Consider the following 12,051-nt stretch of genomic DNA (forward strand, 5'->3'; position numbering starts at 1 on the left):
TCTTTACTTGGTTAGACTACCTCGGTTTCTGCAAATGAAGCTCGTGGAGAGAGACACTTAGCCTACATCATGCCATTTATCTATTAAGATCTAAGCCGTCAATTATCAAATACAGAGTTAAACTATTAGATACAATTACATTTGCATGCTTTTTTTTTTACGTGCAACTCTACTGCAAGGTGGATAGGTACGATAAATATGGTACAAACAAAACAGTAAAAAACATTGCACATAATGGATAATCACTACCCGTACGAAAAATAAGTTAAAAGTACTGATCACAAATAGATTGGCATACATGTAAATATGCATGCATACGTATGCATAGATACACACATATGTCTACAACCTAATATACATGCATGCATACACACTTGTACGTGCTGGCGAGTGCATATAAGTAGCATTAAGTACTAAACCAATATGCATATTTATCGTACGGTATGGAAAGAATAATGAATACGAGTTTGGAATGCAACCTTGCTCTACTGCCTTGCCGTCGTTATGGTCTCCGTCAGTGGTCTCCCACTCCAATGATTCTCTCAAAGATATCCTTATATATGCAGCAACGAAAAGGTGATTCGAGACCTCAATAGACCACTAGGGTGCTTACAACTTCGTAGCAACGAGGCATCTCAAGTTTCAGCCCCGACCTTGGATTACACAAGGAATCTAAGAGCAAGCCCTCAACGCATACCGCAACGTGATACAATGAACCTAGGGGAGCTTGTGTGCAAGCAGGTCCCAATCGTTGCACCCAAAGAGCAAAAGGTGGCCTATGGCAATGTGGAAGAGGGGATACATCTATCATCTCAATAGAATTGCTAGTTAGGAAGGGGCAGTCCATGCCTCAATAAACACAGAAAATGTAAGCACGTGAAACCTCAATAGCTAGCCTGTCATGCGGCCTCGTTGGCTCCCTTGGTGAAGCTTTACTTCAAGCTCTTTACAAGCACAAATAGTAAAACCTTTAGGCTTCCAACCAGTAAAATGCATAATCACTTTTGGCTAGAGTCTAGAGGTCAAAAGCTAACACAAACACAAGCCTACGAGCAACCAAACAAAACATGGGTCAACAAGTATCCATCCTTCAACTCACAACCAACCTACAAAAATTCACACAGTCATGGCAAAGACTTGAATACCAAATTATCAACGAGAAATTTAGGTTCATTATCTTGCTCTTGAATACCATGACTAAATAGTAGAAAACGGACTATGCATTTTTATAAATCTCAGAGAGACACTGTGCCGAATCGTACAAAAAATCTAACTGGTGTTTTGCTTTCTGTTTCATATTTAAATCTAAACATCCTATTCTAGTGCTTTTACCATGACCTACAAGCATCTCCTAAAAGCATTTGATCTCCTTTTATCGAATCCGCCAATAGTGATCCACAGCAATAAGCCACTTTCCCCTTTTGTGCAAGCTTTTCGCCATAAGATTAATTTTTGAACCATGGTCCACAAGTGCTAAAATTGGCTCATCAATGTCGCCGTCTTCGTTGTTGCTCTAGCCCAACGGATCCTTGAAAAGTGGCTCTTGGGTATAATTTCCTCGTCTCCATCGTCATTAAAATGAACATGTTTTACCTCAAGTATAATTTGATTTGAAACCACCACCTCTTTAACCCTTCATCTTCAGATTCTGCTTCATAAGCATCCAAACCTGACTCAATATGTCCAATCATTCGACTCTTGACCATATGAGACTCATATTCACTTGGTACCTAACATTTCCTCTTAATGATGTCGATGATTTCTTCATGATGTTCGCACTTGGCTATCCTCAAAATGTCGCCCAATGGGAGCTTCACCTTGCTATTGAGGATACGCTCCCCAAAACCTTTTTCAATTTGTAGCCAATTCAATATCAGATTTCAATTTATAAGGTCCTCTGAGCTTACCTTGTTTCTTGTCCTTTGGCACCTCCTCCATAACCACTTCAGGAGCGGGAACTGGCTTGGAAGTAGGCTCCTCCTCCTCCTTGTTGTTGGACCTTGTTGCCCTCTTTGGCAATCCTGCATTATCTTCGTCCCTTTTATGCTTCTCTTCCACTATAGCTTCATTGGCCTAAGATTTACCAATAAATGCATATACCACAAGGGAATCCACTGGATCTAACCACCCTGTAGTTTCCCGAGTAAATGTCCCACTTGACATAGCTTCTGGTGAGCCACCTTATCTGATACATCTCTTTTTAAAGCTTAAGGCCATAACTTGCCTTTAGCTACACCTTCATCCTCCTCCTTACCATACAAGCACTGAGGCCCAAAATATTAATAAGTCCTTTTATAATAACAAGTCACAGTGCACCAACTATCGGGAAGTCCACTCTCCAACTATGCAACCATGCTCTGATCTGCGAAGAGTGGGCTCCAAAGGCTCACTTATAAAGGCACTAAGGCCCAAAAGCAATCTGCTAAAGCCATGGTGCCCAAAAGCAGGTTGTCCCAACAGCTTCCACAGTCAATGCTTTCAAAACTGCCCTCCGAAAAAACCTGCTACGGCAGCTCACGAATCTCAACAGAATACACGACGCGTTTTTTGGGCCACGTCGGCATCCATACAGCCATGTTATCAATCGGTTTTCTTGTTCCCTTTCTCTGTCTGATCGATGTAGCCATGTCATCACTTTGTGAAAAGAGATGCAAGGCAAACTCAGCCATAATGAAGCCTAGGGCTAGAACTAAAGAAGCATTAAACAAGGAAAATTAACACAAAAATAAGGTAAGTGATAGGGCATGCGCACCACGAAACATAAAAGAACTAACACAATATCAATTGGTCGTAACTTGGACGAAAACTTCACAATGTGGGGTCTACATGTCCCCTACACGATTGAAAAATATAGCTAGATGATATCTCGAGATAAAAACAAAAATGATGATCACCTCTTGTATGAACCTCAAAATCTATAAAGTGGACAATCAAATATCACCTAGACAATTTCTTGGTTTCCTAACTTTTACATCTTTCGAAAATAAATTTTTCCTCATTCTGTGTCATAAGTATAGCAAGGGGAATCTCATCTTGGTCTAAACTACACGAAGGAGCATTATCCTCTAGAGCCTTATCAAGCTTGGGAGAAAAAGGTGGTATAGCTATCAAAAAAGAAGAAGAAACATTTGGAGATGTATCCTGTAACAAAAACCCCTATGCTTGTAGACTTGTGTGACCCAAAGAGCCTCTGCCTACCTATGTAGCCGATGCCTCCTTTCCTTTGCATCTCTCCTCCTAGCTCTCTCCAATTCCATGCAGATGCCAATAACTAAGCAATCTATATATTCTACACACATATGCACACATTAAACTGACTTCCTTTTATGAGAAGAATTGAGACCAAAACGATACATACATCACAGAATACCACCAAGAGTATTATTGCATGATAGAGAATGCCAACCTTAACTCTGCTTTGGAATTCGCCGCTTCTGTTTGCACTGTAGAATGAGGTATGGTTAGAATTTGGCTTTCTTCAATCCCATAAATAGCATGGTCACATATAGTTCCCACTTGCCGACGCTTGGTGATGAGAATAAGATAGTACGATCCCAAAAACTTAACACAACCTGGAAGCCATGAGCTGTAAGATACCTACATAATTAACCTCAAGAAGACTTCTTCTCTAGAAACATTTCACGAACCAGCAATGCCAAAAGCTTTTGTCACAAAATTAAGGCCTCCAGTTGCACGGTTTCCATCTGCAATCCGTTGTAGTAGATCATTTCGTTCTTGCTGTGTATAAGCAACCGGGTCCTCACTCATGTTCAATTCAAAAGGCTCAGATCTGTCTATTTTCAAGACTCTCCAGTATTTCTTGCTTTTGTCACTCCCAATGAGATAAAATCTCTGTAACCCACAGCATGTGAGTGTGCAATCAGTACAAACACCACAGCACCTATTTCACCAGGGCATGCATATAGATATGGGGGAACACAAAATGCCCATTACACATTAAAGTGTGCATATGAATATGAAAAAGCCCATGCTATACCCATAGAAACCAATGAACAACAATCATGAGAGGAAAATGACCAGTGAAATACACAGATGTTAAAAGCACACGTGAGCGTGAAGATGACTGTCAAGCATATACACACATTGATTTGGGAAAGTAACAAATGCATTTAAGTGGTGCATAACTACGAGTAAACGTTCGCGTTCCATGCGCATGCCTATAATTCCATGTGAGTGTGAAGACGATAGCCAGACATCTACACACATTGTGGAAAATGCATTGTGTTAGAAATGCATCTACATAAGAAAGTAGCTGTGTGTGGGTATACCATCTGACCTGCCTGGTTTCGTAGAGCTGAAACTTCTCAAGGGTCTGATGTTCAATCTCGCCATCAGGGGGAGCCTCCTCCTCCCTGGGCTTCGGGCTTGCAACCCTAAGCGGCATGGCAATTGGAGAGAATAACAGATGGGCACCCAACATGAGCTAAAGAGGTGCAGAGGATTTCATGGTGCTACTGAAACTGAGAGGATTTTCGAAGATGGCCATCATTCAGGGTTTCAGGAGCTCAGCAAAGTCGAGTCGGCTTCCCGCACTCATCATCGAGCATGTCTGGATTTTGCGAAACGTTTCTCAGAGCTTTCATGCATACACGTGTAGCAGCTACTAAAGAAAATGGCAAGATCTCACGCAAAGTGCATTCCTCAGAAAAAGCATACTTTTTGGTCCTGGAGGCTGCACCGTGCAAGACCTGCGAAAATTATTACTATATACACAATTCCGAGTTCAAGGAGGACATTCTAGAAATTTCTACTATTTTTGGTCTTTTAAAACAAGTTTTTGAGGAGGACAAACTGGCTCTAGCTCATTTTGTGCATCTGAGCACTAAGCTCATACATGTTGTAGGAGCAAGAAGAGGGTCAGCTGACAAGGATGAAGAATGGATTCATGCATTGACGTGTTGAGAACACTCAAGAGGGTAGGTGTATCATCTTTGGTCTGAGTGTACAAGCCTCTATTGGAACCGTAGCTCCCTTAGGGCACATGCAGTGCTTGAGGGAAATTGTATACTTTTCGAGTTAATATAAATTCTCTCAACTTGTAATTGTGAGTATGGCCAAAAAAAACCTTAGAGAAGAAGAGAGTTAGTCATACATTTTATATTTTACATTATTTCTTGAACTGTTTGCACCTAACTTTAATATTTTACATTATTTCTTACAGTGATTGCACCTAACTTTTCACTTGAAGCATGGATATCTTTTTGGCTTTCTATAACAAGCCTTAAAGGAGAAGAGAGTTAGGCATTCATTCAAAATCTTACTCTAATTGGACCTCTACTATACTATACTACTGGCTCTACTCTTTATAGAATACTATAATGCAAATTATTCCCACCCTTTAGCCTATTTTTCAACCCAATTTTTCCCCCTCTCGCCTCTGCATAAGCCGTGTCCTTTCCTCCCACTAGACTCCGCCGCGCAGCAGCCCTATCGCTGCCTCCTCGATCATCAGGCCTCTGCTACCCACTCGACCCCAACCCCCCCCCCCGCCCCCCCCCCCCCCCCCCCCCCGCGGAGCCTGCACACTACTCACGCGAGAGAAAGAGAAGCGCAACCCTCAACCTGGGATTTGCCATGCTCGCAACACCTACTGAGAGAGAGATATTGCAGCTCGCCACAACCCCTTGCATGCAGCAAGTCCTAGTTATCTGCACTATCTTTTCGGCTCCAACTCCCATTAAACTCTTCGCGCTCCCCCTTCACCATCATATAAAGATTCAAACGTTTTTCTTTTTTAAAATGTGTACCACCTACTACTTGGACCTTTTCTTTTCATGTGCACAACTGAAATTTAAGTTTTAGTGTGTCAATGGATCCTTGCATTTCATAACTTTCCATACTTACATGATTTCTTATTTTTGGCTTCTAAAGACCTTAGTACCCCAAGGGTGAGGGTCGTTCAATCTTCATTGTGAGACAAGTGTCTCCTATGGAGCTTAAAAGTCTTGTGAATAGAAAGAAGACATAGCCTTTTAAATGCTACTAGTACGACAGGCCGTCGAAGGTGGCTTCTCTCTCTCTCCCCCTCTCCCCCTCACTCATATAAATCGGAACTCACCAGGATGCAGCAAACTTTGACACGTGGCACTGAAAAACTAGTCTCCTTAATATATAGTATAGATTCTCTAAAGCTTAAAACGTACATGCTTAAAAAAGCTTTCGAGAACAAAAGATTAAATAATATATTCATAGGAGTTTGATCGCATGATGTGAGGTATTGATAAAGAGTCCTTTTATTTAAAGACTTTAAAAATTTTGATTTTACTAAATTGTTCATTACTATATTTTTATTAAAAATCATCAAAATATTCTTTTGTGTAAATGTTTATTGTGAGTTTTTACTTTTATTTTTTATTATATAATTTTTTTCACAAATTGTGAGAATTATCAATTTTTTTAATTTTACTATATCATATGTCTACCTTTTCCTATGAAAACTTTTTTTTTTAATTTAAATGGCAATGGTCCTACACAAAATGACGTGTGATTGTAACCACTCATTCATACCTGCTTCTCACAACTCTTATCCCCCCCTGCTAATGGGTCTTACCTTTAGTAGGCCTTCGTGACTCTTCACCTTGTTTTATTTTAAATGTTCGTTTTGGAATGTTAAAACATGCCTTATTCGAGAACAAGTTTTTTAATCCAATTTTTTAATTCGTAAGTGAATCCTTCTTGCACTTTTTTAGCAACTTTTTACTTTAAGAAGGCTTATTTTAATTTGTAACTCGTTGCTTGTTTAAGCCCAAAGACTTTCTTTCCAACTTTTTGTTTTTGAATTAAACATACGGGGAGCCAAGGTATTGATCTTATGATGCATACGGGTCTATTCCAAGTTTCATTAATTAATTACCTTGTGAGATTCCTTTTTCCACCCACGTCAAACCAAAGACTTGCGTATTTGGATGTGTTCCTTGGTGCACTCACTCCGACCTAGGCCGCTCTGCCCATTGGCGTCTGTGTCCTTCTGTGCAGGCTTGCTCCCACCATCCCCTCTCACCAACCTCAAGGACAGCGAGTCACTATGGCCAATAGAGAGACCAAGCTCGATGGGCTCTCGTGCATAGTAACTCCCTCTCTGTTTTACTGCATCGAATAGAAGATGTTATTGTTATTGCGACTAACGCCCTTTCGACTTGTTGCAACCAATATATCAGATATCCGTCTCCTGTGCTCTTGACACAAAGAGAGAGAGAGAGAGAGAGAGAGATGATGTCTCTGTGTTGGCAACACTAATGGCACGGGCCCACCCAACATCTCCTTGCCCCCTCATTTCGTCCTTGACTCTGCTCCCTCTGTAGTTCGATGCATGCAGATGTCATGGCCGCGCCGCGTCCGCCCCTGGCTCCACTCCACGACAGAGACAAAACTCCCCGCTCTCTCTCAACACCTACCGACACGCGCCCTCTCTCCCTCTCTCTCCACGTCAGTGCAGTTTTCTTTTGCTTCAATTTTTGGAGGGTATCTCATGAGATACCTTATAATTTGACCTGCTTACAAAAATTGTAGGGACATACTTCTATGCTATATATAAAGGGGAGAGGGAATCTAATTACACATCTGTACTTCTATGCTATATATAAAGGGGAGAGGGATTCTGACAAACATGTGTCCTTATATCCCACTTTGGGCTAGTGCGCAGCCGGGGGGGGGGGAGAGAGAGAGAGAGAGAGAGAGGCCACCGTTTAACGTGGCACCTATGTTGTTGGAGTGTATATTTCTCCATGGTAGATCGGGCTTTTGTCTATGAGAGAATTGAGAGAGGAGTGAAATTAGAGAGGAAACAATGCAGATTTTTATAAATAGAGAGGGGCAAAAATAGAGAGAAAACATGTAGATATATATAGTCTAGTGCAATTTACTATAGATAATAAGATCTTTTAATAGAGAATTGATTTGTAAGATAATGATAATCATAGTAGATAATTGAGAAACATAGTAGACTCATAGTGGGTCTACTCGACACACATTAATTAATTAGATGTGCAGATTCCTTCTCCCACTTTTGCGAAATTGAATGCTCAGCCTTTGCCCCAGTTCTCGTGTGTCCTAGTGCCCTCTTCTGCTCTATACGCCTCGCATCCTTTGGCGATGTAGACAACCGTGTACCATGGTTCCTGACTTGGCATGCCTTGCAGATAGATGCACACGATGCCTGCCCTGCCTGACGTTCAACGTTGTTCTACAGTACCAAGCAGGACCTCATCTGGAGGCAATGCCAAAGAGATAAACGCTTGTGTGCAAGCTTTATCCAAAGAGACAAATTGCACGCAGGGACGCACCAAAGACAATTAGAGGGAGCGCACTACCTACGGCCTGCGTTCAGTCGCGAGAGAGAGAGAGAGAGAGAGAGAGAGAGAGAGAGAGAGAGAGAGAGAGAGAGCTGTCTCTGCATGAATGCTCAGCCTTTGCCCACACCAAAGACAATTAGAGGGAGCGCACTACCTACGGCCTGCATTCAGTCGCGCATGAGAGAGAGAGAGAGAAAGAGAGAGAGAGAGAGAGAGAGAGAGAGACCTGTCTCTGCACTGTTGTGCCCCCTGACCGCTACGTGTAATGCCATCTCTCTCGCTCTTGCGACAGCCTGCGCACATCCAAAAATTATCTTCGAGCCTCGCTATTTGCACGTGATGCATGCACAATCTCTCACCCCTCCACACACCATACTACGCTTTTCTTCCCCCAAAACTCTCACCAGCATCTCCGTAGATTCCCCTCAAAACAAACGCAAAAAAAGATTAGTGGGACATACTTGATTTGACAAAAGGTCTCTTCATTTCAAAGCCCAGGGAGTTTCAGCCCATGTACAACCAAGCACTCTTCAAATTTTCAAAGGTATGTTTTATTTTTCTCCTCTTTAATCTATAGTCTCTCTTCTTCCCCCCCCCCCCCCCCCCCCCCCCCCTTCTCTCTTTTCTCTCTTTCTCTCTCTCTCTACAATCAAAGTGAAAGGCAGTACTAACATTTGTCTCTAGACGCCTTGTTAATTTCACCTTGCTTCACATTTTTACACTAGGTTGCTCAAATTTATGTCCTTCTCCTCTTGCTTCTATGCAGAAATGTTGGATTATCAATCAACAATCATAAGATGAGACACACCTCTCTAGAACATTGCCTATGGGGTAGCCTCAAAGTAATACAATTGCTGCATTTTAGCTTTCCCAAAGGGCATGCCCATAATGTTGCATGGCAGCATTCAGACTGCACAACCTAACCATTAGGCAGAGGCGTGTGATTGCACCAACAGAATGTTCCAAAAATGCCCCACCAGAACGAAGCACTGGGCAACTAGTTTTCAACGTGAATTGCGAACAAGGTCTTCAACTCATAACCCTACAAAGGAAAGATTAATGAGGTAACTATGACCCCAACCCTCATTTGTTGGCAGAAATGGCATGAAATTACACATATTATATTGTGTAGACCTGGCTAGTGTAGAGAACACAAAAGGTGTAATGGAAATGGCCTATGAAGTTTGAGAATAGTAGAATTAGCAGAATCAAAGAAAGCATTTTTGTGAGACTACTTTGAGAACATAAAGGGTGAAATTAATTGACAGTAGCAACATAATCATAGTACTTAATAAACTTGGCATCAACGATACTTTTGCAAAAGAGAGAGGTTAGAGAACTTGACAACAGTTGAGGATTGGATTTATGTGGAGTCGGTCCCCCCTCCAATAGGCTTTTGTATTATAGGTTCTCCCATCAAGAGAGACTTGGCACAATACAATCTTTGTGTTCCTTGTGACCTAGGTGATGCAATGAAGATGGAAAGCTTCATGCATCACGAGTATAACATAGACTTTGTAAAAAACATTAACTATCCCCAGCCTCATTCCCAAGGCATCAAACACCTTCAAAGGTGGAAAGAGCTAGTGGGGAATGAGGGTAGAGAAAAGGAAGAAGAATAATTCGTAGAAGAAAGAAATAGTTCCTCACTTACCATCACTCTTCTTGGTAGCATACATAATAGCATAGTAATGAAGATGGAGAAGATGGCAAGCTTAAGCATTGAAGCATGGCTCTTGGTTAGATTTGTATTCCATAGCCAAGAGTGTTGGTGTAGGCTCTCAACTTTCCTACTAGCTTGGAGAAGGAGATGGAGCTCTTGCACTTTGCACTTCACACAATGATAGTGTGTGTGTGTGTGTGTGTGTGTGTTGGGGGGGGGGGAGAGTATACCCCCCAAGAAACCCCCCTCCTTGCTTTGGTCGACCCACTCTTCTAGCACTATCTTGCTTATGATTGGACCTCCTCAAGCTTGGCCAATCACAGGCTTAGTGCATATTAAGCAACAAGGGTAGTCTTGGGACAAGTGTCCCCGTTTCCCCTTTGAGAGAGAGGACTTGATAAATGTAAAAACAATTAATTACATCAAATAAATTAGCATTGGACCCTTGGAGGCTAACCAATAGGCTTTAGGCACATTATGAGGGCAACCTAGCTGGGGGCTTGACATGTGTCCAATATGCCTCCTTCGTCTAGGGTTGGCTTGTGTGAGGGTGTGTGTGTTCTCTCTCATGCCCCTACATGTAGGGATCGCCCCCTCCTTGTAGGGATCCTTGTTGACCTTTTGACACCTCAAGCCCCTCAACCTTGGGCCCGGTTCCCACCACAAACTCGACCCTTAAGCCTCTCAAGCTTGGGCCCGGTTCCCACCTCAAGTACAACCCTAGCATCTCAAGCACGGCAAGCATTTCAAGCATCTCATTCATCAAGCACCTCAAGCACCTTAGTCACGACAAGTATCGCAAGCTTGGGCTGGGTTCCCACCTCAAGCACAACCCTAGCTTAAAGCCTGAGTTCAAAGGACTTTTCACACTAGATATTGGAGGTATTTAATGAAGCTAACCCTAAGGTCTTTAAGCTCCATTGGCTAGCCTTGCTCTTTGACATACCATCTCTCATTTGGACCCCTTAACCATTGGCCCCGTGTTGAGATAGATATGTAAGCACATGTCTATATTCTAGCCCTTGTTCCCATCTATTCTCCCACATTAAATGATCATTTTACTATGAGAAAATCATTTGGGTTGGTTAGATATTAGATTTTATGACAAAAGGCTCATTACATTGCCATGCAGTTATGAATCAGGGAACTTCGACAGCTTTCTTTGTGGACATCATGGACATTTTTTCTCTATTCGAATAGTCACAAAGTATCTCAAAGGACATTTGAAATCCATTTTACTCAAGTACAAGTTGATCGTCAGTGGCCATGGTGACTTGCACCCAAAAAGGAGAATGTTTTCCAATGACATCCTTTGGACCCTCCCGCAAGGCATGGAATGGGGCTATCGATAACCTTTAAAATGTATAGTGCCAAGAAAACCCACAGCAAGTTGGTCGGTTAGTGTCCAGGCTGGCAAAAAATCTTAAAAGTGCTACTCATTATTAATCTACAGAGAGCGTGTATAAAGATCTAGGGTTCGGGTCAGAGTGCCTCAGTCGCATCTGTTGCCGCTTATGAGGCACATGGGGTGGGGAGACCCAGGATGGTGGTCTACGGCAAGGCGATATTGTGGCTAGGGTGTTGGCTTTGTGGAGCACTAAGGTGGTCTTTGTCCTTGCTATTTGCCCTTATTTTTGGTAAAGAGGGTGTCCGCTTCCCTCTCCTATGTTTGGAGGTCCAATGGCGGGCTAGTTTATCTCGTCAATTCTCGAAGGCAAGGTTGTCAATGGTAGGGGTGGCGACGCATGTGGCTTCGAGGGCCTCATTTTGTAGGGGCTTGGCTCCCCATAGCCCGATTGGTGTTGTTCAATGGTTCTCTAATGTTGGGGAGTATTGCATCAGTTGTGCAATGGTTTGGTCTGTGTGAGCGGTAAGCCTTGGACACTTTGGGGGTAGTGGCAGAGCCTTGATAGATGGTGGCATCCAAGGGTGAGTAGGTGATTCAAATGATAAAGTTGGTGGATTTGTGTTGGTGCACGAGTTTCGAGAAAATCCAAGAGGTTCTTTGGACATGTCGTGGAGTCGGTAGCGGGGTCAACTTATTGGATTCTCGTGGCGATGGAGTGCTAGGGCTCC

The 12,051-nt window shown here is 42.6% G+C and overlaps 1 protein-coding gene across 5 annotated transcripts in view; it reads right to left on the reverse strand.

Moving 5' to 3' along the window:
* LOC147451243 (phosphatidylinositol-3-phosphatase SAC1-like) overlaps window positions 1–4,726 on the reverse strand; it is a 61,994-nt gene extending 57,268 nt beyond the window's left edge. For 2 of the 5 annotated variants that reach the window (XM_086520208.1, XM_086520210.1), the window contains exons 1-3: window positions 4,298–4,725; window positions 3,648–3,852; window positions 3,407–3,572 (exon numbers count right to left, since the gene is read on the reverse strand). In XM_086520208.1, coding sequence (XP_086376334.1) covers window positions 3,407–3,572; window positions 3,648–3,852; window positions 4,298–4,441 — 515 coding nt within the window. In that variant the 5' untranslated portion in view covers window positions 4,442–4,725. Of the gene's footprint in view, window positions 1–3,406; window positions 3,573–3,647; window positions 3,853–4,289 lie in introns of all 5 variants that reach the window. The other 3 variants (XM_086520207.1, XM_086520211.1, XM_086520209.1) reach the window with 3 other exon arrangements.
* Window positions 4,727–12,051: the final 7,325 nt, after the last annotated feature.

The sequence above is a fragment of the Adiantum capillus-veneris genome, chromosome 9 (genome assembly GCF_014529385.1).
Source record: "Adiantum capillus-veneris isolate H3 chromosome 9, ASM1452938v2, whole genome shotgun sequence".
Lineage (NCBI taxonomy): Eukaryota > Viridiplantae > Streptophyta > Polypodiopsida > Polypodiales > Pteridaceae > Adiantum > Adiantum capillus-veneris.